General features: G+C 38.1%; 1 protein-coding gene across 1 annotated transcript; it reads left to right on the forward strand.

Annotated features, from left to right (window-relative positions):
• Positions 1-1,197: 1,197 nt before the first annotated feature.
• Positions 1,198-25,126, forward strand: TMEM168 (transmembrane protein 168). The gene is made up of 5 exons (XM_062567000.1): positions 1,198-1,273; positions 4,674-5,940; positions 16,123-16,265; positions 18,665-18,939; positions 23,249-25,126. The coding sequence occupies exons 2-5, from the start codon at positions 4,804-4,806 to the stop codon at positions 23,794-23,796; spliced, it is 2,103 nt and encodes a 700-aa protein (XP_062422984.1). The 5' UTR covers positions 1,198-1,273; positions 4,674-4,803; the 3' UTR covers positions 23,797-25,126.
• Positions 25,127-26,180: the final 1,054 nt, after the last annotated feature.

Raw genomic sequence — 26,180 nt, forward strand, 5'->3', positions numbered from 1 at the left:
GATAACTGTGGTTCTTGTAAACAATCTGTCTGAGGAATTCAGGCAGGAAAGAAAGACTAGCCAGTTTTAGATGCCTGAGTAGCCAGCTGCTGCTGGTCAGCACTACCGCTTTCTGCCTAGGTAGCAGAGGGGGGTTAGAGCTGGGGTTACTGTGATGAAGGGATTACAGGAACAAAGGAGAAATCCACAGAAAAACAGGCTTCTACTTTTGCAGTTTAGAGACCCACGGTAGCTGTCTAAAATTCAAAGTGAAAGTGTATTGAAGCAATGAAGCTATTAAGATCCAGAAATCAGGCAATTTTGCCCACTTGCCTTCTGTGGCCAAGCCTAAGATTGTTGTCCACTTTTTTTTTTTTTTTTTTTTTTTTAATTCTTCTGGCCTATTTGCCTTGCATGTTTTGTGTGATGGCGCAGCTTCAGCAATGGCAGTGGAGCATCACTCCTGCTTATAATCTATATGTTACTAACTTGGAACGGGCCAGGAGTGGGTTTGAAGTGTCTGCGTGGGAACACGGGGTCCGTGTAGACCCTTCTGCAGGCAGCTGTTCTCATTGCTCTGCCTTGCTCCTTTGCTTCAAATGAGATGTAGGTGGCTTTTCCTCACGAAGTTACTGCAGATCCTGAAAGGAGTAAGTACTCATCGTCTGTCATCTAATTCTGGCTGAGTCTATCTTGCTCTGTGCGTCCCCCACCCCCCTTCACAAGGCTGAGACCGCAGCCTTCTCCCATGCACTGCGCGGGGCCTCTAGGCACCACAGCCCTGAAATGTGGGGGCAGCAGCCGGGGCCCCCGCAGCGCTTCCCTGCCGACCCCGACGCCTGCACCGCTTGAGCGTGGCAGGAGCCAGCCTAAAACCTCCAAAAGCGGAAACTCCTCTGAAGATACACTGAAGATACAAAAAAAAGTTTAGGAAAAAAGTGTGCTCGTGTGTGTGTGTGTGTGTGTGTGTATATATATATATATATATATATATATATATATATATATATATTTACACACACGTGTGCACACACGCGTGCACTCCACTAAGGAGCAGCGCCTCCGCCCGTGGCAGCAGCGGCCACCTCGCGGCCTAGCCCCCGCAGCCCGCCCGCGGGCGCCCTCCCACCGCGGCGGAGCCGGCCCGGCGGCCGCCGAGCAGCCCCGGCGCGGCCCCGAGGCCGCGGCGCTGTTTGAGCCCTCGCGCTGCCCGTAGCCGGGACGGCTTCAGCCTCAACATGGCGGCGGCGGCGCTGCGAGGGGGGTTGGGAAGTTTCCGCGGCGCCTGTTGAGGGTGAGTCTGAGCCGGGGCTGGGGCCGGGGCGGCGGCGGGGCCGGGCCGTCCCCCGCCGGCTGCGGGGCGGCCCGTTGCGGGCAGCGGCCGGAGGGCCCCGGGCGGGGGACGCGCCGCGCTTACCCCGGGCGGCTCTTCCGGCCCCGGCGTGTGAGCGGCGCTGCGCGGGGCCGCGCGGCCTGCGGCGCCCCCGGGGGGCTCCCCGCTCCCCCCCTCCCCGGCTTTCCCAGGCGGCGGCCAAGGCTGCTTTGGGAACGTCACTGGTTTTGCATAGAGAAAAGTTTTAGCGTGCTTTAGCTTCAAAATCTGTATTTAGGCTCCAGTACAGGTTTTGCTTAAAACTATGAATATTTGCAAACTTGATGAGTATTTAAAAATAAACGCACGCGTTCTCTTTATTTTGGATTTAAACGCGGTCTGGTTAGATACGTAACTCAGGCATTGCAGCCTGAAATGTTAAGGACATCGATTTAAGAAAGAAAAAAGAAACGAGTAGTCTTTGTTCAGAGCCTGAACAGAAACAAGCAACAAATTGCACATTCCAAAGAATAAATCAGATATTGAAAGTTCTCATTTAAATTTTCTGTATTAGTGCATTGCACAAATTTGGTAATATTTGTGTGGTATATTAATTGTGAAAATGCAACATTTTCCTATTTTACCAAAAAAGTAGTCATGTGTTTTAGATACAGAAATACATTAGCAGTTATTAGCGTGGCTTACTAATGCATCTTTTTGCCAGTTCAATAGAAAATCAGGAAGAGGAAACTGAATTTTTAGTCCGAGTTGTCATTTTGCATATTTTTAGCCCTTGAGTAGACTTTCTCTTTTGCCGCTATAAACGCACAGGCCCTTGCGTGGACACGTGGGATGTCAGCTGGAGGAGGATTTCTCATGATCTGCCGTAACAAAACTCTGCTTGACCCAAGGTGAAGCAGTCAGAGTCGTTTTCTGTCAGAGCGACTGCTTCCAGGCAGGGGAGTTTGCTAGCATAGTGAGCCTACCAAAAATCTGAGTAATACTGTCAAAACTTCAAGCCAGGCACTAGAGGGAAGCTTCACTTTTTGCATATGAGCCAGTCTGGTGATTTCAGTGAGGCTTTTGTCTAAATAAACATTAGTGTTAGTCCCTTAACTTGGAGGAATTCCAAAAAGGCTCAGTAATTGGGGTTACCGGCCAGTACGGCAGATGTAGTTCAGCGTAGCAGTACTGAGGCATCAGGCGTCAGTACTTTGGATTAGAAAGAAAAGTGAAATCATTGCTGTATATTTGTTTTTAGTTAGTGGTAACTTTGTGGGGAAGCACGGTAAAGATGTAGGAGTTAAATAGCTCAAGCTGTCTCAAAAGTGTTTGTTAATTGTATTAAAAGAAAAATTGAGAAGAGTGTGGACAGCTCTATAATACTGTAAATCATTGATGCATGGTCACCTGGAATATGATAGCTAACTTTTGGTTGTGCTCTCTATACGAAGTAGAAAATTAATGAGATTGCAGTTTGTCACTGGACCAGTTACTTAAGATGGTTTCTCACTGGATGTCAGTCTTCAGAGTAGCGAAAGTTTATAAGGAAATCAATCCTTCACTTTTTTTTTTCCTTCATTGGTTTAAGAACTAAAATTTAAAAATCAAGAATAAGTTCTAAGTTTTGAGTTCCAATTTAGTGTACCATAATGCTTCCCCCCACACTATAAATGAAAGCAGTGAGCCATAATGTAGCTTTTAAATGTTCTTGACACATTGGCTACTCTGTTATGCTGTTACTTCTTTAGAAAGACAGGTGAGCAGGTAATTACTTCAAAAAGCTAGAGGCCTCATGTGCATCTTACTTGCTGGGGACTCTGCCCATACCCTGAATAATCATACTCTTTAGATAAATGTTTTGTTAAAAATTTTATGTATAATTTATGTTTTAAAATGTAAATACTACAGAGGAGTTCAGTAAGTTTTAACTAAGGGGATTTGGAAGCGTGATTTTGGGCCTCTTTTAATTTGTGAAACTTCTTAAGAAAATTTGAGGTGGAAGGGTAATGATATTGATTTTATTCTTTCATTATTTTCTTTTGATCTACCTATTATTTCCCATCTTATTTTCTTTGGGAGTATAGGTTTTGTATTATTTGTTCAGTGATTCCTGGTTTAGAGTTTCAAGGCACAAAAGTAGTAAAAATGAGAAATACATGTGGTTCTCTGGACGTGGAGTGAGGTTCTAAAAAAGTGTGTTCTCTGAATAATTGTTATGAAGGTGGTACTTTAACACGTTTTGCATGCAGAGTGGGGATTTGACTTCAAAATACAAACTTTGTGTGCCTTTAACTAGAGAGCTTTGTACTGTGCCTCCAACAGCTTTAAGAAGATGACTATCAGTAAATACAGTGAAATGTAGATTTTAATGGAAATAGAATTTTCTCGTTAACTTTTTAACTCTAATTGTAGCAATTAATAATACTGGTTAAGCGTAAGCTCGGTAAGATTAAATATTAATAGGGTTACAGCAGTTCTCACATTTCAAGATGCAGTTCAGAGCAGGAAGATACTTATCCAATAAAATAATAACGGTCTCCAGTGAGACCTCGGTATCCACCTTTTCTTTCAAAATTCCTTCTGAAAATATTATTGTCTGTTCCTGTGTTATATTACAAAAAATAACCATGTCAGTTAACTGGGTCTGGTTAGGAGGATCTTATGTTATAAATGTTTATCCTGATGACTTTGTTTTAGTGAAAAATAGTGGCTTGGAGGGTGAACATGTAATACAAAGGCTTTAATTTTACCTTAAGGTCTAGATTTTGTCTCTGAATGTGATGATGGCCAAATCAGTTGATATTCTGTGTGTCCATTCCCATTCTGAGAAATGGAGGTAATGGTAATTTCCTTTTTCATGATTTTTTGTGGGTTTTAAGCTCATGAAGTTCTGATCAGTTTACTCGTCATAAAGTTCTTTTTCTAAACTTTGTAGCTATTTGACTACTGAAAAGAAATCTTGCAAAGCATACTGAAAAGTTTTAATGTAAAGTAAGAATGCAAGGAATTTAACAGTGAGGTTAAACAATGCTTTGAAACAATGTTTAAGTATTTTAGAAGGTGGTAGAAATCATAGTAATGTTTTCAATTCTTATAGATAAATAAATAAATGTTTTTCATGGAGAAACTGCTTTGGCCATCTTTGGTTACATTTTCTTCTTATTCAAACTATGAAATAAGATTTATGAGCAAATCATTTTATAATATTTTTAATAATGGTCTCCAGTTTGCCTGACCTTTAAGAAAATGCTTATTTAATCTTTATTCTATATGTTTTTTAGATTTAAGTGTTAAACTATTTAGGAAAAAAGGATCGCTATGTTGTGTAAGATTAGAAGGAATAATCTGCCACTAACACTTCTTCTAATTCTTCTTCTAGGACCTCAGTGATTCTGGACCATTGTTGTTGAAATGATATTACAGAAACTCACTATTGTATTGTGTTTGTTGGATGAAACCGAGATATCTACTTTCAGTCAAGTGGGTAGAAACCCCTAACTGCAGTTTACATGTGTAGGTCACTGCGTTACTGTGTTAGTCACTGTCTCTATGCAGCAATGACAAGGTTAGAAGAAGCGAACAGAGAAGTGAACATGCATTCATCTGTCAGATATCTTGGCTATCTTGCCAGAATCAACTTATTAGTTGCCATCTGCATGGGCCTTTATGTCAGATGGGAGAAAACTGCAGATGCACTGATTTTGGTAATATTTATCCTGGGGCTTTTTGTTCTTGGAATTGCCAGCATACTCTACTACTATTTTTCAATGGAAGCAGCAAGTTTGAGTCTCTCCAATCTTTGGTTTGGTTTTTTGCTTGGCCTTCTCTGTTTTCTTAATAATTCTGCCTTCAAAAATGATGTGAAAGAAGAAGCTACTAAGTATTTACTCCTTTCCGCCATTGTTTTAAGGATATTATGTGCTTTGGTTGAGAGGATTTGTGGCTGTATCCATCATCGACCGACTCTGCTGACAACAGTTGAATTTTTGGAACTGGTTGGATTTGCAATTGCCAGCACAACTATGCTGGTGGAAAAATCTATGAGTATTATTTTGCTGGTCATGGCTTTGGCCGTGTTGATTATTGACTTGCGTATGAAGTCTTTTTTGGCAATTCCAAATTTGGCAATTTTTGGAGCCATTGCATCCTTGTTGTTTTTTCCTTCACTAAAAATTCCCACAAACCCATTTGCCTTGGCGTGTTTCTTCAGTTGCCTAATTTCAGATCCTCTTCTCGATGTTTACTTCAGTGGACTTTCAGTTACTGAACGGTGGAAGCCCTACTTGTACCGTGGTAAAATTTGCAGAAGGCTTTCTGTCATCTCAGTTGGAGTCATTGAACTTATCTTTTTCATTCTTGCAGCCTTTAAACTAGGTGACTTGGATCTCTGGTATTTTGTGATACCTGGTTTTTCTATTTTTGGAATTTTTTGGATTATCTGTCATATTATTTTTTTTATAACTCTCTGGGGATTTCACACAAAATTAAACGACTGTCACAAAGTATATTATACTCACAGAGCAGAAAACAATAGCCTCGATAGAGTTATGGCATCTAAAGGAATGCGTCACTTCTGCTTGATTTCAGAGCAACTGGTATTTTTCAGCCTTGTTGCAACTGCTGTTTTGGGGGCAGTATGTTGGCAGGTAAATAATAATCTCTTTATCTTGATATCCCTCTTGAAAATGTTCCTGAGAATTGTTGGCTTTTCAAAATTCTTATGATATTTGACAGTGTACTGTGGCTCAGTACTTCAAAGTTTATATTGGAACCTTTGGCTTCAAAAAACATAGTTTAACACTTTGTTCTTTCTTGACTGTGGCCTAGTAAGGCAACTGGAACTTACCAGCTTCCTTATGTGGTCAGAACAAGAACAGTTTATGCTTTCAGTGCAAAAGAAGCATGCAAATTATTTTAAGTTACAAATTTAAGTTATCAATTTATGAAATTATTTTCCTTTTTGAATTAATTGCACCATTATTTTTTTTTTCAAACTAAATCATGGTGTTGCATCGTCATAATGCACGCTATATTGAGGACATTTCTTATGGACTGTTGTGATGGAGTCAAGGCAAACTCATGTTTTTAAGAATACGTTTTCCGAGAACTTCTCTTTGTATTTAACTGTTAATGTTAAGTCAGAGAGAGCTGATAAACTGGAAAACTGTTGCTATAATATTCTCGATGTTCCTGTAATGTTCTTGATGCCTTGCTTTCAAATCTATTTATGCATCACATGATATATTCTCTGAAAGACAAGTTCTTAAAACCATCTGGTCTGCTTATCTTTGAATTTTCTTTCCATTTCTGAATGAAGGCCTATGTCCTTTCTTTAGCAGAAAATACACATTTCCCTCAAAATACTTGTTCAGGCCCCAGACTAAAAGTGCATTGACAATGTTGCAGCAGGGTGGAAGAGACTTTGGTTTTATTTTTTACAAAATTGATCAAAAACTACAAAGTCACTAAAAAAAGAAAAGAAAAGAAATCTAGCAGATCCAGATTTACAGAAATGCCTCTACAGTGGTAAACCATTTGCTGCCAATTCTTGCAGATTTTCTCAATTTAAATAGCCTCGTGGATGAAATGTGTTACAGAACTTGGAGAAGGAAATTGACAGCTATTGAGAGCAGTAAGGTTTAGGGGTTGGGTTTTGGGTGAGAGGGGGGATTATTTGGGGTTTTTGTTTGTTTTCTGCCTTAGGAGCATTCAAGGCTAACATAAGCCTGGCAGGAAGGCTAGGTAGTTTGTACTCATGCTTTGAAAAAAATGTCAGCATGCATTGCTATAGCTTCTAGACTTGCAGAGCGGACAAAAGGAAGAAGGTGAACTGAAAAAAAAAGTAGAAAAGAAAATTCCCCCAAATGTATTTACAGAAAAGAGAAGGTGCTAATACACTGAAAGAAATGAGAAAGTAGTTTGGGGGACAGAAATAGTTAAGCTATAAAATCAGCATATTAATATTGGTAACTTCCATATTTCTGAGATTTATGTGATTTTATCAAACAAAATGCAAATCATTGTTATAAGATGGGTGGCTACTTTTTTTGTAAATGCAAATCTCTTACCATCTCTAGTCTTGCTATTTTTTTCTGTTTTGCCCTACTCCTTTAACATCCTGAAAAGCATTAATTAATATTACACTGTTCAGAAACACTCCACCTGCTTATACCTAGCAAAGCAGTCAGAACAAAGCCAGCATGTGAATTGCCCAGATGGTCCCTGGAGAGAGGCAGGCGCCTTTGCTGGTGCACGGAGCAAGAGTCTGTCTGCTGGGGTTAAACGCCTGGCTTGGGCAGAACCTCCTGGTGTACTCCTCGGAGGAACCAGCCCCTCCTCACTGATTTGTGTAGACAGTACACAGGCACTTTCTTGAGCAGGACTGCTTCATTAGTGCAGTTTAGGTGCCTAAACAAGGTGGATTCATACGCATCTTGTTACTTTTTCCTTTTTACTCGGTAATTCTTTGTATCTTTGTAATTTTCTTTTGTCTCTGCCATATGCCTAAAAATCATTGCAACTGTTATATGTTTGATTATTTTCAGGCATCTCTAATTCTGAAGAAGTGCTGTTGCACTGGCACTGGACAGAGTTTACAAGAAACAAGTAGGCAGCTCACTTGAAATCCTAATACTTGCTGTTGGTTAATTTCAATTTCTAGCGTCTTGTTGTGTAAATAAGATAAGCCGTTCATCATCTCTCTTTGACACATCATGAATTTATTCAGTGGGAAAAGGAATAATTGCAGTGGCAAAAATGAAAGTCATCAAACAAACTACTTTTCCTCCTCAGGAAGTCCATTTTTTGTTATATTCATTTATGGTTTTAGTAGAAAATTATAGTTACATTTCTTTTAACTACACTTTTTTATCATTTGTTTATAATAAAGCAACTAATGAATTAGTTTAAAATTATGAATGCATTTGTCTCCAGCTGGAACCATTTCTACCTCTGAAGTATGATGTTTGCCTTGCAAATCACTCTGTTGCCTATTTCATCTCCTGCCAGAAAATATTTTGTCAAATGTGACTAGAACACAATTTTGTAAATGGATTTACTATATAGTGTAGTGATTGTAAGATGCTGTTTCCTTTTCTGTAGTTTTTCAGATAGTACCAGTTTTCAAAATAATTGTAAATAAAAAAGCAATGGTATATAAGCACACAATTTACACCATTGCATGTCATTTGTTTTTTTCTAAAATAAGGGACATAGTCATTTTGCTTCTTTATAGGGCTAATTCTGGACTTTAAGACAATACTTTAGAATTCTGTGCTGGATTTTTTTACTCTACTGTTTACAGGGGTTTTAAGTAAGCTCAACAGTAATGCAGCAAACAAATTTCTGCAGTGAATAAGTATTTTCATTATGATAATTTATATATTTGTAACATATTTTAACAGTTAAAGAGAGAAATCAAACTGTCAGACACTACAGTCTGCATTTCATTTCAGAAAAGCAGTATTATTACTATACACTTAGTGGAACTGTTGTTTGTCTGAGGTTTTTCTTAGAAATCCTTGCTGCGCAAAAAAGCTAGTGACATCAGTATGTAGTAGAAAATGATCTTAGGGCTATGCTGTGTGCCTTTCTGTGAAAACATCAACTTGATGTTATTAGTGATTTTTAAGAAAAAAAGGCAAATTAAATATTGGGAATTATTAGGAAAGACTAAATACAGCATTTTGTCACTGTATCAATCCATAGTTTCAGTATTTTGAATAATTGCACAATTCTTAATTCCCATCTTACAGATAAGACAGCAGGAGAAGGTTCAGAGAAGGGCAGCATGTAGACATGAAACAGTTTCCATGTAAGGAATAACTAAGCTAGGGCCCTTCAGTCTGGAAAAGGCAATTCGGGGAATATGATGAACGTATAAAATATTCCATGTGATGTGAGAAAAGGTAAACAGTAAGAAATAAATGATCAGATCCAATTCAAAAACTAGGAGGAATCAAGTTGACAGGAAGCAGGTTTGAGACAAACAAATGGCAATAGTTCTTCATACAGTGTCTAGTTAATGCTGGTAATATATGTCACAGGGTGCTGTGGATGCTGAGGGGCTCAAGAGAGAACTGGACAAGTTCATGGAAACAAATTACTGGGAGTTATTTACTCTATAGAAACCATGTCTGGCCCAGGAAGCCCTTGAGCAACCAGTGGGTAGATGTTGGAGTGCTTGGGAAACATCATATGTGCTTGGTGGTTGCCTTTAAAAATTGAGTAATGGCTTTTCAGTGGGATATGTTTCAGCTGTGGCATGGTCTGTGCTGAGAATAATCCCTGCTTTAGCTAAAAAGGAAAGAGACCTTGACTTGTCATTAGAAACTTGGTGACATTTTTCTCACAAAATCCCTAGAAAATATTCGGCACCTGCCTTCACGTTTGTGTGAGTGATTTTAGTGAGATCAGTAGACTCTTTAAGTCCAGTGCACATGTTCATTCCAGCGATTGCCCATGTGGCTTCTGTAGTCAAGCTCCTGCTTGGGACTCGAGCCAGCAGAAATCACGCAAAGGCATTCTTTCTATCAGAGACTAATAAAATGATGAGAAGCCATCTCTGGAAAGTTGTCTTAACCTTGGCAGGACGAGCAGATTCCTAGCTACCAATGTGTACCTCTTTTGCCTAAAAAAAGAGTGTATGAAAGTAGAGTCCATATTAGATGGGTATTTTTGGTAACCTGATTAAGCTCAGGGCGTTCTCCATTACCATAATGTAGTAGGGAATGATTGGTTACATTCCTTCTGTCTGTTTTGGATGTATGTCAGACGGAAATTCAAAAGCAAATAAATGTTCCTTCTCCTCACGTGCTTTGCAAAATGCTGGGAACTCAGCACCACTGTTACTTCGTGATAAAAGAAAAAATATATTGTTACTTTAAAGAAGGTGATTTCTGTGTTAAACTTTGCTGTCAAAGTCTCATTATTTCAGAATTTAAATTTTTGTATTCAAAACTCAAAATTAAATTTAGTGCATTTTTTAATTTGCAACCATTTCCATTTTTGCTCTGTCAGATTCACAAAGGCTGATGGAAGGGCTGTGATTAGAGCAGAAGTCAGAGATTGGCAACATAACAAAGAAAAATCGGTCTGCTAGTGAATGTGAAGACTACTTTCTGCAAAACTTTTTAGATTTTCTCAGTGATGTTCTAGTAGTCAGAATAGAGTTATTTATTGTTCTCCGGAGCGTATTCTTTCATTATTTATTTATAAGGATGTTTCAACTGGTAGTTGATCTACATTGCAACTTTCCTAATTTTACCTCCTTCTTTTTCCCTTGTAATGTGTATTTCTTGTTTTCTTTTGGAATGAGATGCTAGATGCTCACATTTGCTAGATTAGTCATCACATTACCTTTTTTCTCCTTAACTTATTCCTTCATGGAGTGTCTCCTCTTTTATTAGTTTTGTGGAGTTAAACTGCAGATAAGCTAAGCAGAATTGTTTGTGTGTGTGTGTGTGTATAGTGTGTGTGTGTGTGTATATGTATTGTATGTTTTATATAAAAATATGTGTATATAGATATACTATAAAAATAAGGAAATATAATTCAACATGAATAATGGAACGCAAGGCAGAATTGTTCCTTATAAATACCCAAATACATTTTCGTAAGTCTTCGTAAGTTGTGTTGGTCAGTTACTAATCTTAGTTCACATCTGTTTATAAATATATTTCTATTTTAATTAGAAGGGCTTTTCTAAATGTCTTTGTAACTGAATTTCAATTTAAATGAATGCTTTTTAATTCTTTTCTTCCTCCTCATACTTTTCATCTGTCACGTGTTACTTATGCTCTATTATTAAATACTTTTCCACAATCATTTCACTTTCAGCAGTGCTTTTTTTCCTTGGGATTGGAGTTGTCCTCTCCATGAATAATCAACCTTAGATATAAAATACCTGTAAATTCTTCTGTTAACAAAATTACATTTAACAATAAAGTATTGCCTGAAAAACTAAAGAATGTGGAAAGGCAATACTGCTAATAGATCTCACTCATCTTTTATTGTCTGTCATTTTAGTAGCCCAAAGCAATCATTTTTTACCTTTTCCGCCTTGAAAAGAGGACGCAGGAGGTATTACCTAAACATTCATTTAGAAGAAGACAGACAAAGGCAAAACAAACAAACAAAGATGAAGGGAGAAGATGGCTACTCCTGTGTTGAGGAGTATTGCAGAGATGGACCCTGTCTTCTGTGTTTGCTTTCTGAGCAAGGTGCCTGGAATCAGGAGGCACTGAGAGTACAGAGACGTGCTGCAGGCTGAGACTGCCAGTGCAGTCAAAAACAGAATGAAAAATGGGTTGAACAGATGAAAGAACATAAACTCTTCCTAGCTCCACCTATGCATGCATTGCCATCTGTTCCATTAAGAAGCAGTCATCAAATCTTTTGGATTTACTAAAGTACTGACAGTCTCCACCTGGCATATTAGCTGTTATCTTAGAGAGAGACCTGTCTTAAGATTTACAGGAGTTACTAGCTTAATTAGTTACTATTTTGTGCTTTTTCAAATTCTTACAGTTTAGACATAGTAAAATGTCACCGGTCATTATATTTGCAGTGCTGAATTAAAATATTTTGTATTATCTCATTATAGAGTTGTTTTAAACATCATTAATCAATCAGTATTTGTTAGTGAAATATTTCTTCTAAATCAGAACTATTCAAAAAATGTTGACAGTAAATGCCAGCATCTCTTTGCTTGCTTTCCAAATCACTGCCAATTTTGCTAGTTATTAATGTTTGTTTGTTTGTTTTGTTTAACATCAATTCGCTAGTTTTATTAAAATTACATTTTAAGTACAGAGAGTCAGAATCTTTCCTCAGCGTCTGTTTGGCCACTTCTGAAAATCCTTAGAAGACAGAATATTGGGCTGGAGAACTGTATGTGTGTCCATCTGTACCTTGCGAGTTGCTCCTGCTAAAACCAGCACTGTAATTAATACTAGTGAACATTTTTGGAAAACGTAACAGTTGCTTTAACAACTTATTAGTTAAGATACATTTTCAAAGCATTCCCTAATCCTTAATGTGGTTTGGAAAAGGGACCTAGTTTCCAAAGTATTTTAGGCCCAAATCCTTAAAATATTTAGGTGGGTAAATCTAGATAAATGTTAGGGAGATAAATGTTACTCAGGTGTCTCTGAAAAAAGTAACTCTACTGTGCCATTTTAAGGCTTGTGATAAGAGAATTAACTTGTAGTTATGACTATGTTCAACTAAAAAACTATTCAGAGAGCGGCAAAATGGAATAAACTGTTCCTATGTTATTTTCTTATATTAAATACTAAATTTCCAAAAAAAAGTATTGGAAATGCTAAAAAGAATGGTTTAGGGTTTTTTTTTTTTTTTGTTGTTGTTGTTCTAATGTGATAGTGTCTTAATGATATTCTGATTGCTGTAGGTTTTATGGGCAAGTGTTTCAACAAAATACTTAATACATTTACTTTGCTATTTTGGGATATGTTCACTATGATCAAAAGACTATTGCAATATTAAGAGCAGTTTATTACAGTTAGATTCAAGAAACGTGTATATGTGATGGGAAAGCTGAATTTTATAGTTCTGAAAATGTGTTATAATACTTTCCAGTATTGGAAATTATTATAATATAAAAATAATGAAGACATGTCTTCAGTCTTTCCAAGGTTTAGATCATGAATAGGAAGCTTTTCAAGATGAGCTCTTCAGTTTCTGCACAATCAAAGTCATCTTTTTTCTTAATTTAAAGCAACTTTTCTTTCTGGCATCTACAGTTGCAGAAGTCTCCAAATCTTGGAACTAATATAGCCATTAAGCTGCAGTGTTTTGTCAACTTCTCATTTACCAAGCTTCAAGAATGAATACTGAGTTCTAGGTATTCTAAGGAGTAATTTTTCTAAGTTTTTAAATTTCTAAGTTTTTATTTCTGCTACTCTGAGTCTTTTTCGGTTTCAGAGAGTATTTGGAAAACTGAATAACCAAAATGGGTGCTTCCTGCTGATGTATTTTGAGAAAGATATATAAGTGTGTGTGTGTGTGTGTGTGTGTGTGTGTGTGTGTGTGTGTATATCCTTAATGATAGGATTTTTCTACTTATTGACAACAAAACAGTTTGATAATTGTTATATTGTTTTGAGCTTTCCTGTCTTCTTCTGGTGATTTCAGGTAACTGTATATCTTTTTAAGAAATTTGTCTGAAAATCATTATTCTTTGACACAAAACCCAAGAACTAGTATGTGTGTGCTTCTGTGCACTTGTCTTAAACATGTTGCTTCTGCTTCTACTAACTCCTCACCCTCTGAGTATAGACAGACTGGAAAGAGGAAAGAAATATATCTGGAACCATGCAAGATATCTGCTGGGATAGCTAAGAAAGTGATGTACCTAAAAGTGGACTGTGACTCTCCTATAATGTGTGTGTACCTTAACAGATACACCATATTCCTTGTAAATTCAAATTATTAGGCCTAAAGCATCGAACTACATTATACCATGTGAGATCTTATTGCAGTATTTTACACTGGCATTATCACCTGTCATGGACCTGTTACATCGGAACCAGTTCTGTGAGCTTTAATGTTAGCAAAGCAGTTGCCATATTAATTGGACTTTTCCTGATAAGGTGTGCAGAGAAGCTCTCCATCTGCTCAGTGTCATTTCTTCTACTTTATTGTTCAGAACTAGAAACTAAATGAACTCTTTGTAATGCATTTTATAAAGCATAGTGGGATCTGGATATAATTTTATAGTGGTTTCAGATGTTGGAATTTGTGAAGATTGCTCAGTTAACAGATTCTGTTGCTTATTTGCGGTAAAAGTATTGCTCTCAGCATTTCAAGGACATACAGGGGAAGTCCTTCTATTGAAAATATAATGGGACACTTTTCAAGACTGGGACAGTTGGCAGACACAGTATTTCTTCTTACAGCGGGAAGCATATAAAATGGGTAAAGCTGTTCTTTCAGAATAAGTCATCTAATACTATTTCTCTGTTTAAAAACTGAACATAGTTGAGATAGGCTGCCATGTGCCAAGCAGAACTGGTTTTGGTGTAATTTTGCAGTGTGATTTACTTTCCAAATTATAAATAGCTTTGCCTCTATGTTAAGGTGAATTGACAATCCGCACCAGATTACCAAGGGTTTTAAACAGTAAGGCAATGTACAGATTAAAAAAAAAATCATTGACATTGTAGAGTTATTCAAAGAGGGCGTAACATGTAGTTGTAGTGAGAGGTTGCAAGAATCTTCTGATGACAAAAAGCTGTAGCTATCATAGAATCATAGAATGGGTAAAGTTGGAAGGGACCTCTGGAGATCATCTAGTCCAACATCCCTGTCAGCAGGGTCACCTAGAGCATGGTACACAGGGTTGCATCCAGGCAGGCCTTGAAGATCTCCAGAGAAGGAGACTCCACAACCTCTCGGGGCAACCTGGTCCAGTGCTCCGTCACTCTCACAGGGAAGAAATTCCCCCTCACAGTCAGGTGGAACTTCCTGTGCTTCAGTTTCTGCCCATTGCCTCTTGTCCTGTCACACGGGGCAACTGAAAAGAGTTTGTCTCTGTCCCCCTGACATTCTCCCTTCAGGTACTTGTACACATTGATAAGATCCCCCCTCAGTCTTCTCTTCCCCAGGCTAAACAGGCCCAGCTCTCGCAGCCGTTCCTCACAGGGCAGATGCTCCAGCCCTCGGATCATCTTTGTAGCCCTACACTGGACTCTCTCCAGTAGCTCCAGGTCTCTCTTGTACTGGGGAGTCCAGAACTGGACGCAGTACTCGAGATGAGGCCTCCCCAGGGCTGAGCAGAGGGGCAGGATCACCTCCCTCCACCTGCTGGCAACACTCTTCCCAATGCACCCCAGGAGACCATTGGCCTTCCTGGCCACAAGGGCACATTGCTGGCTCATGGTCAACTTGTCATCCACCAGCACTCCCAGGTCCTTCTCCAGCAGGTCAGCCCCCAGCTTGTCCTGGTGCCTAGGGTTATTCCTCCCCAGGTGCAGGACCCTGCACTTGCCCTTGTTGAGCCTCAGGAGGTTCCTCTCCGCCCAACTCTCCAGCCTGTCCAGGTCTCTCTGAATGGCAGCACAGTCCTCAGGTGTGTCAGCCACCCCTCCCAGCTTGGTATCATCAGCAAACTAGCTTGCTTCCTTTACTACGAAACAGAAATGAATATTTAATAACAGTACCATGTATATTAAAGTTCTGGATTAATTATGTATTATAATATTGTTTCTCCCATCCTAAAGCAATTAATGTCTCATTAAACTCAGTCACAAAATATTAAAATAAAATTCATTCTGCCTGAAACCTGGCATTTCAGGATTCCATTTCTATTTTATTGCTACTGGCAGTTGCATCTTAATTTTTAAAATGACCATGCACAACTTTTTTTTCCACAGTTGTTCTTTACTGATTAAGGCTTGATCCTGCAGATATTTACAGATGTGCTTACTTTATGTACGTAAGTAATTCTGTGGAATGTGATTGCTCCGCTCCAATGGTAAAACTAAGTTATGATTGGGGCTTTAAAGCTAAATCCTGTATCAGTGAGAATGTTTTCAAATTCATTCCATTCAGAAGAGTGATGATCCCTGCTTTCAACAGCTACCTTGTGCCCCCCCTCCCAAACTGGCCTTTAATTTGTTTTCAGAGTTCTTCACTGTGTAGTAGGTGTGGAAGAACAGGTACACATTAGGTATAACACGGTAGCTTGCATTTCATGTTTCAGGACCCAATTATATTTGATCAAACACGGAGAATTGTTAGTAAAACCACAGCCAGCAGATAGGAAGGATTCTTCATGCAGTAGATAAGCCTGTATGTTTTCCTTTTAGCCAACCAACGGGATCTTCATGAGCGCGTTTCTCATTGTTTTACCCCTGGAGTCCATGGCTCACGGCCTTTTCCATGAGCTGGGAAACTGCCTGGGAGGAACGTGTGTTGGGTATGCGGTTGTGATTCCCACCAACTTTTGCAGGTATAGTTACCGTGTATTTCGACTTCACAGTAGGGTAAGTGAACTGATACCCAGTAGAGGTAATGCAGTGCTGTTGCCTGCATTTTCCAATAATTAAATGCAAATTAAAATAATGGGCTAATTTTGAATAACCTTTTTCCTTTCCCTTGCCTTTCAAAAATAGTGTTCTGAGTAGCTAACTCTACCATATTATATACATTTGATTTGCTTTTAAAAAGCCAATAAATACTTTAGGCATCAAACATGCATAAGCAATTTCCGTAGTCCTTCCTTATCTTATGCAAAGCAGAATTAGTGCACTTGATTTAATGCAGATATTTTGTAGGAGGAGATTTAAAGAACTAACAGATCAATCCCTGTTCAAAACAACTTTGACCTGTACTAACTGGGATGGGGTCTGCATTTAAAGTACGTTGAAGTTGTATTTGCTATTGGATTGCATACCGAATATTTGTACTGTGATACAGCAGATTTTTTTCCAATATAAATGTTGCCATATGAAAAAATGTTTAGGGGGATTCTGTGCTATTATTACTTGCTCATTTATGTGGTTTTCTTATAAGCTTTAAACTTGAAAAATGCAATTTTAACCATATAATTTGAATGGTACAAATGAGCCTTTTTTTTTTTTTTGTAAAAGGCATGCAAAAGCTATGAAAGTTATCTGAGTTAGTAGAGGGATGGAGTGACATGTTGCAATGAGAGGCTTAAAAATAGAACTACCCAATTTATGAAATCTTTTCAGCTTACTGTATATGTAATGGATTCAATGGATAAGGAGAAAGTTTAAGGGGCAAAAGAAACTGAAGATGCTCATCTTAGATTTTTGTATGCAAGTAGCGTAAAATACACTAAAAACAATTTTCTAAGCTTTCTGAAACTAAAGGCCTTAGCTGTCCACTCTCTTTAAAAAACAAAAAACCCACCCAAAACAGTCAATTCTTGTTAGGGATTAGAAAAATTTACATTACAATAGAGATAATATTTGTATTTTATTTCTCTGGCAGTAATTTAACTCTTGCCTTGTATTATATTATTCTGACTGTGGCAGTTTTCTTTGATTTCTCAGTGGAGGAGACACTCTGGAGAAACTGTTTAGAGCCTGGCAGAGCTACACTTTCTTAGTAGCAAAGCTTGATTGTTTTAATAACAGGCCCAATCTTTACTTGCTTAGATAAATGCTGATGATAATGTATTAAATAAAATTGTTGTAGTGGAACATAAGCCTTTGTGAAGGCACTAAACAGCTAAGGAGATGCAAAATTTAATTAACTAAGCAAAAAAAAAAAAAAAAAAAAAGATTAAACTTTACATACTGACTTGCAGACAAAACACACAAAAATATATATAAGAAATTATATTTTGTATTAGTAGAGTGAGATCTTTCCCTGTTTTCATCCACAAAATCTGTGCATCTCTGTAATCAAGCATGAATCAAGTGGATTTGATACAGCTGTTAGGCCCCTTAGCATTAGCATTACGGCATTGATTGAAAAGTGATGAATGTTTTTCTGAGAATACATCCTGAAGGGGACATCATGATTAATGAATAGTTATGAAGACTTCAGGAAAAAAAAATAGACAGACATGCATTTGGGAATCTAGTGGCTCTTTATGTATGTGTATTTGTGTATATATAGTGTGTGTATCTGTGTATACACATATGTATGTAGTTTGTTCTAAATCCAGTTCATAATTTTCTTAGCACTTTTATTTTCTGAGCTGTGAATACCATTATCTGAAACCTACTTGTTACGCTGAAAGATCAGCATCTGAACAGCACACACAGTCAGAATTACTGTATTTGCATAAGTAACTACCATATTGAATAAAGAGTATTTTGAAACTGAAATATGTGAATTTAAAATATCTAAGTAAAATATTTACTTGGTTTTCTCTTGGTCTGTCATTGAAAACTAGTGTGCATGATCTTTAGTGCAGACCAGTTCTCATTCCGCCGGTACTGCTTCCCAGCTGCGTGTGAACGAGCGCCTCTCGGAAGGCAGTGCTCTCAGTGGGACTTAATGAAATGGCTGAAGCCCAGCGAGTTCACATCACAGCTTGTCTGCACTCAGCAGGCTTAGAGCGCAGGCAGAGCAAGTTTAAGTCTACAGACGTACACACAAATTGAAAGCTGCATGGACAGCACAGGCTTGAGTAAAGACCATGCTTTTGATTTTAAAAGTGTGAAGGAAGGAAGGGGGTGATAATTGGCCCTTGCTCAAATACAGTATTTTTAATTGTTTATAAACTATGTATTTCAAGTGAATTTGAATTTAGCACAGTGCTACTTCATAGTGGAGAAAACATGCCACAGAAAGTTCACCCATTACTATCAGTCCACTAAACGTGAAATCACAAAAATAAATCATGATAATAACTGTTTTTCTTCTTTTTAGTCCTGATGGGCAACCAACTCTTCTTCCACCTGAGCATGTACAAGAGTTAAATCTGAGGTCTACAGGCATGCTTAATGCCATCCAAAGATTTTTTGCTTATCACATGATTGAGACATATGGTTGTGACTACTCTACAAGTGGCCTATCCTTTGATACTCTTCACTCCAAGATCAAATCTTTTCTTGAACTTCGGACTGCAGACGGACCTAGACATGATACCTATATTTTATATTACAGTGGTCACTCACATGGCACTGGAGAATGGGCACTAGCAGGTAATTGCTATTGGACATTTTTATTGATAGTTTTGGTGCTGATAAACTTTCCAAGTCAGTGAATTCTTTCTTATAAAAATTGTACAGTATTGTGAAATTTCAAAGTTTTGGTCACGTTTATTACCTGTCCATAATGGCACAGAAACACAGGCCTCCAGAGAACAGGTTCATACAGGCTGCTGGCAGGGGAGGAAAAGAGGAATGGGTAACATACAGAGCCCAACTGTTAAGATATTCAGGGGCTGGAAGGAGTCACCAAATTTGGCAGTGTTGCAGGCTGAATACCAGTAGAACTAGTGAGACAGTGAGCAAATGCAGTAGATCCCTTTTGTATGCAGTTAACTTGATGTGAAGAAGCTCATTCCTTTGCCTTCCTCTGTATGGCAATCAGATTTGTTACTGTGTGAACTATATGTCGATTTAAAAGATGATTTCTTATTCTCCTTACAATTCAACAAGTTAACTTAAAAGCATACTTTTTTTGGAAAAGTTAAGTGGAGATGATACCTTCCTGTTCTAAAACCAGCTTTCCCCTGTATTTTGAGAAATATTTGTTGATTGTAAGGACTAACTATAATATCTTCTTGTTCCTTACATTACATGGTAGAGCACGAGCACACTTACCTTTGAGCAATTTGTATAGCATTCTGTGTCAATGTGTCAACTAAGTTATCTATGAAGGGCTGCATGGGTGTCTTTAAGATGTGCTGTGTATTTTGTGGAAGATGGAGGTAATAGAAGAAACAGGAAGCAGATATACAATCCACTCTAGGAAAGCAGGCCTTCAAGCACAGAGCAAAGCTTGTATCGTGAAAATAACTATGGTTTTCTGACATCCTGGAGTTCAGGAGTTATTGTAGGTACAGTGTAGCTTCAAGACTGCAGACCCCTATAGTAAAGGGCTGGTTTAATGCTGTGTTGTGTGATTGGGATAGACTTCACTGTTTCTCCCACTCCTGTTCCACCTTTTATTTCTATAATGTGTGGTTCTACTCAAATGTATAAAAATCTTTCTTTGATAAATCTACTCAACCTTTTGAATCCTTGGTAGATTTAGCCTTATTCTCTTGCTGATATGGAACTGGGCTTCTGAGGTTGCTGTGTGCACAAAAATGAATGTTTTAGTAAGTACATTGATAATTTGCGACTTTTTCTCTCTTCCTGGGACAGAATTGCACTTCATGGTTTGCACTCTGCCTGTGAGTTTCTGGTGTTGTCAGTAGTTTCTCTCTGGGCTTGTGTTCTTGAACAGTACACTGAGCTGTTCAGATGCAGGTCAGTTTGATCTGGAGGCTATATACCTGTTTTAGGGCAATTCCATGACTGAACTATAGCATCTGCTGAAGAGCAATGCATATTGTTTCTCACAGACTTCATCTGTACTAATAAAAAAAAAAAAGCCACAGCCATTCTCTGAGCTTAGCGCAAGCAGTGAAACAAAGCATATGCCAGGATGGCTGAATAACCTCTCTGAGAACAGGATGGTCCAGTTCACAGGAGCAGCCCCGTGCCGTTGCTGAGCGTGCCCATGCATTGCATGGAGCAGGCTAACAGTGAAGCCTGCAGCAGAGATGTGGTTAGTTTACCAGGATATATGTAGGCAAATGTTGCTGCACAAATGTGATTAGACAGCCTCTGGACCAGACCTGGCTTATATCTGGCAAGCCTGGAGCATGACAGAGAAGTTCATGTCTCTGCATAACTGTTCAGGTGAATATTTACAAAATTAAACTCTGTCTTCACTTTAGGTTAAGGCCAAGGTAACAATTACCCCCCCCCCCCCCCCCAAAAAAAAAAGAAAAGAAAAAAAGAAAAGAAAAGAAAACTACTATGATAAAAGATACAATGTGTAAATGCTGTGGTTTTCAACTTTCTCACAAAGTTCCTTTTCAGTTCTTCATCCAAGTGCATCTTCACCTCTACTTGGAGATGATGTACAGTCACATAAAGGAAAGGAACAAGCAGTTGGTACTTGCCATGAATCCTGTTTTATGATTAGTTTCCTGTTGGGAGAGTTAGATAAATCACACAGTGTAACTTGATACTCCAGATAACGCTGCTCCTGAATGTAACTGGAATAATAAACTGAAAAGCTGAAGAATATTAGGTTATATAATTGTACCCTGTGAATTGGACAGTGGTGTTTTGTGACAGATGGAACATTTGGCCATTAGCTCCTGTAATCTGTACCATCCTCTGACCTCTGGAGAGGATTATGAGAGATGCCAACAATGAAATGTAACATTCAGATATAAAAGAAAAAAGCAGCATCTTACTGAGGGTTTATGCCAGGATACAGCACAGCAGTAGCTGTGCAGTCTCTGCATGGTAATGACATCTTTTAAAGGAGCTTACTGTATTTATTAGCTCACTAATAATGTTTCTTTATTGTTGGAAGCTGGGTGTAACATGGTGGTGTATAAAATAAACTTTTAACTAGTCATTCATAAAGTATGAGCAGTCAAGCAACCTGGGAGGTCGTGTTCTCCAAGAAAATGCAGAGGCAAGAGCTGGGCTAATGAAGCTTTGTCTCTGTTGCTGAAACTGTCAGCTTAAGTGCCTGTGACCCTGCCAAAGAGTCTGAGGTGGCCAGAGATGCATAGATCTCTTACACAGCCTGGTGCCTAAATCATGTGTTGGCTGATTATTCCATGTGTTTGAGGTTAGTAGGGTTAGAAGTTACTCAATTTGTGTGTGCGTGTATGAAGAATGAAATGGTTTTGTTTGGACAGTTCTATTAATACTATTTTAAATCACCTGCACCCCTGCGTAGTTATGCTAAAATGAAGTTTATTTATAAGCCTTTAAAATGGAAAAAAAAAGAGGGATTTTTTTACAGCTCATTTACACGGAAGGTTTACCTAGAGAAGGGAAATTAGCTTCTATACAAGTCCCTGGTGTAGAGGCATGAACTGCAATAATGTACCAAGATAAGGGGATAATGCACCAAGAAAAATTGTTATGTAGTTTTGTATTTTTTATGATTTCCTTTGATACTAAATTTTACGTGTCTGTACTTGTTTTGGAGATGCTTGTAGCCCTGTAATTTTGCTTTTACTTTAATTGTGGTAGTATGCTCAGAGCTTTAACTCCATATTATTAATTTGCTGCACTTTCTTGTCCACCTTGTAGATAGAAATTTGAGTTCTGAAATGTGCAGCTATTCTATTTTATTTACAGCCACTTGAATGTCACTTGTGCAACATACGTTTCTACTAGCAAGATTTAAAACGCTGATAAATGCTATATTCCACAAATAAAATTGTTATGGAATTAAAATGCAGTTATATTAAATCACATTTTTCTACCTCTGTTGCTAAAGTCTCCTTAAATTATTTTAAAAGTCAACACTTTCAAGCTAGAGGGTCTTTTTGTTTGTTTGGGTTTTTCTTTGGGGGTGGGGGCAGAAATCTGTATCATAGCTCCAACCTGCCAACACTTAGACATATCAGTTCTTCACATTAATAATCAGTCTGGAGAAAATGACGTTTTTCACACGTGTATGAAAGATGCTTTCCTTAGGCAATCAAATTAGTAGTCTGCATTTAAGAGCTACTTAGATCCTGCAGTATACTTTATACTTAGGGGGCAGAAGAAATCACAGCTGTGGGCAACTTGTTTAATTACAATCTGTTCTTTTCAGACATAGCTGGATCATGAGTTGAGGTGGAACATTAAAACTTGTAACTGCTATTTAAAAGTATTGTCTGACCTGATACGAAACAAATATTGTGGAAAATTTCCTGTTAACTCTTCTGTTTTTATGAGTTGTAGATCTGTATAAATTTTAATTTTCTTGAGGCTCTGAAGACAAACATCTGTGGCTATAGAGTGAATCTCAATTTCTGGTCAGATGAATTTTTCAAGCCAAAGAGGTGCTTGTGCCAGTAGGTGCCTTTCTCATTTTGCTTCAGAGCTGTTTGCATGTGTTACATAGGTTCAAAAATCCTCTCTTTCCTTAGAGTTACTAAGAATTGAATACAGAATAAACTCTAGTTCAGGCTTTTTTCCATGTTTAGCTATTTCCATTTTTCTTCATTAGATTTGAATTTCTTTCACTGTAGGAGGAAATTTCTATCTCCTTTTTATCCAGGATGGGTTAATGGTCTTAACTGACACAGCAAGTCAGGTGAAATTATTTCTTATCTCTCTGGAGGTTTCCAGCACCTACTAGCAGGGAAAATCAGTTGAAAATTTATGTCATCTCTAAAATGAAGTTGTTAAAGCAAGGGATTCTTGGAAATGGCAATCAGAATCCTAGAGATTTCTGTTCCTTCACGTTAATCCTAAATATTTTCTTTTTTGGTAGGAGGCGATGCATTACGACTTGACACGCTTCTGGAGTGGTGGCGAGAAAAGAATGGCACTTTCTGTTCGCGACTCATCATCGTTTTAGACTGTGAGAACTCTCAGCCTTGGGTTAAAGAAGTAAGAAAAGTAAATGACCAGTACGTCGCTGTGCAAGGAGCAGAAATGGCTCGAGTTGTAGACATCGAGGAAGCAGATCCTCCACAGCTCGGTGACTTCACCAGGCAGTGGGTTGAATACAACTGTAACCCCGACAATAATATCAGCTGGTCTGAAAAAGGACGTACAGTGAAAGCAGTGTACGGTGTGTCAAAACACTGGAGTGACTACACTTTACATTTGCCAACAGGAAGCGATGTTGCCAAACACTGGATGATATACTTCCCCCGTATTACCTACCCATTAGTACATTTGGCAAACTGGTTTTGTGGTCTCAATCTGTTCTGGGTCTGTAAAGCATGCTTTAGGTGCTTGAAAAGATTAAAAATGAGTTGGTTTCTTCCCACGGTGCTGGACACAGGACAAGGTTTCAAACTTGTTAAATCCTAAGTAGGAACCAAAGAGGAACATAAGTGGGAATTCTGGGAACTTTCTCATTTACAGAACAACTTACAACTTTTTATATGACTATTTTCTTTGAATAAATGTGTTATATCAGGAGCTATGCTCACTTTGTTCAGCTATTTGAGCAGCTACAATATGCAACAGTTAGAAACTGCGATCTTAAACAGAAGAGGGTAGGACTATAATAGTCAAGTTTTATTACTGAACTGTATCTAAATATGTAAAAGACTTATTTGATATGACCTGCATTTTGGAGACAGTTTGCATGTTCATATGTGTTACCTAGAAAGCAGCCTTTCAGAATCACCAGTTTGATGGACAGCAGCTCCTATGAATGTTATGGCATGCATATTTGTCATTTATATCCAGTATAAGGTTCAAATACAGGAAAGGAAGCAAGCTAATATTCAATTCAATTTATATGTCCTTGAAATTGTATGGTGGGGTCAAGGGTATTATGAAATAGCTTTGAGCCAAAATTGTAATAGAAAAATGAAGAGCCATTGTAGGTAAGTACCTACCAAGAATGTTTAGTTTTATTTGCTTTTGCATCTTCAGTCTGTCTCTAAATTAATTCATTCTTCTGCCTGAATGCTATACTGCCATCAGTGGGAACTGGCTGGTAAAAGGAGCTTTTCTCACAACCCTGTAATGTTCTGTTGCTGCCTGCCAGATGAGGGTTTTTCAAATGCAATTTTTAAAACGTGTTACTTTGCAAGATACCTTGCAGTGATCTTTTCTTTGTAAATATTCCCAGTAGTTAATTTATATTTGAAATTAAGAGTGTTGAGAGCTTTTTTTTCCTCAGTTGTCAGGGTAGTGCTTTTTCAGACTTTTGTTAGTTTGTATTTTGAAAAGCTACCCTGAAGAAGGAACTTAACAAAGAAAATGATCCATAAATAAAAAACAGGAGGAATTACACGGGTTGCCTTGCTTCTACATTCACCTGAAGTCTTTACCCAAGAGCTTGATCTTGTACAATGTTGAGTTCATTATCTATTTAAACTAAGCAAAACAGTCTAAATGAAAGAACAGATTATTCCTTTAGGACAGAGTTGAATCCTGAGTATTCCTAAGCTTAATTCTTTCAGTTACAGAATGTTGGAAGAGACTCTGGAAATCCTATCCCACATTTTCTTTTTATCAGAGAAGCTGCATAGCTTTCTAGTCTGTTTGCTGAAGTACCAAAAATCAGGAGTTAAACTGCTAACTGCTAAGTCAGTACACTTTGTGGCATTTTTTGCATACATGTGTGCAATCTAGAAGATCTAGAGTTTGCTTTTTTTCCTGTTTTCATCAGTATTTTAATTAAAATGTTAAGCATTAGTGATATTTGTCTACAATGTAATTTATTGATTTTTTTTTTAATACCTGAAAACATGTTAGGAGCTTTTTAATGCTTTGCCTTCAGTAACTTTTCTAATTTCATTTTAACTTTTTAGACTACTAAATTAGAGAATCTGCTAACACAGCTGTCAATAATTCATGAAAATAAAATGTGCAATTAAATTAAATTAAAAGGTCTGCACAAAGCCAGAATAATTTGCACCCAGCTTCAAAATGGTGGTTTCAGTGGATTTACAAGGAACAGCCACTAAGTTTCTTCATTACTATGTATTACCCATTTTTTTCTTAGTAAGTAATCCCACACACATACCTTTTGCCTTTCTTCATTCCCTTCCATAAAGGGATAAGGAAATGACAGGTCAAATTGTATGTACTACCACAAATCAGTTCCACTGAGCTGCCTCAAAGTAAATGCCTTAGCTGCAACTATGTCACAAATTCCTAAGAGGCAGCTGTTCTCAAGTACAGTGGAGGGTAATCAGACCATCCAACATCAGTTGTCCAACTAAAGTTCTTAATCTAGGAGCCTGAGGTAGGAGTCATCTTACTTAAATTTAGATGGCTGAAAGCTAGACATCTAAATCTGAGCTAGTGACCTGAGGCGCTCCATTTCTCATCAACAAAGAGCAATGGATATCTCCAGAGGATGACTCATGTGATCTATTTTAGGATGAAGTAAATTGTCCTGTGGTTGGGCCCATTAGTTTTGTTTTGTTTTGTTTTTGCTAGGCAGAAATGGAGTCTTGGGTTCAGATGTGGCTATCTAACTTTCAGATGCCAAAGTTCAAGTAGACAAATTCCTTGCTTCCATTTAATGACTTTAGAGCACTTATGTTCTGAGTCATCCTCCCGAGCCTTCCCTGGGTGCATAAGCTCCTCATTCAAGCTCAATACACCGAAACTGTATACTTAAAGTTAGGCTGAACAAGCACCTACTGAGCTCCGTAAAAGAAGCAGGCCCTCCTCAGTAGAAGTCATTTTCAACCATTTCTGAACAGCAAACCTTGAACAGAGAAGAAAGA

This window comes from Rhea pennata, chromosome 1 (genome assembly GCF_028389875.1).
Source record: "Rhea pennata isolate bPtePen1 chromosome 1, bPtePen1.pri, whole genome shotgun sequence".
Taxonomy (NCBI): domain Eukaryota; kingdom Metazoa; phylum Chordata; class Aves; order Rheiformes; family Rheidae; genus Rhea; species Rhea pennata.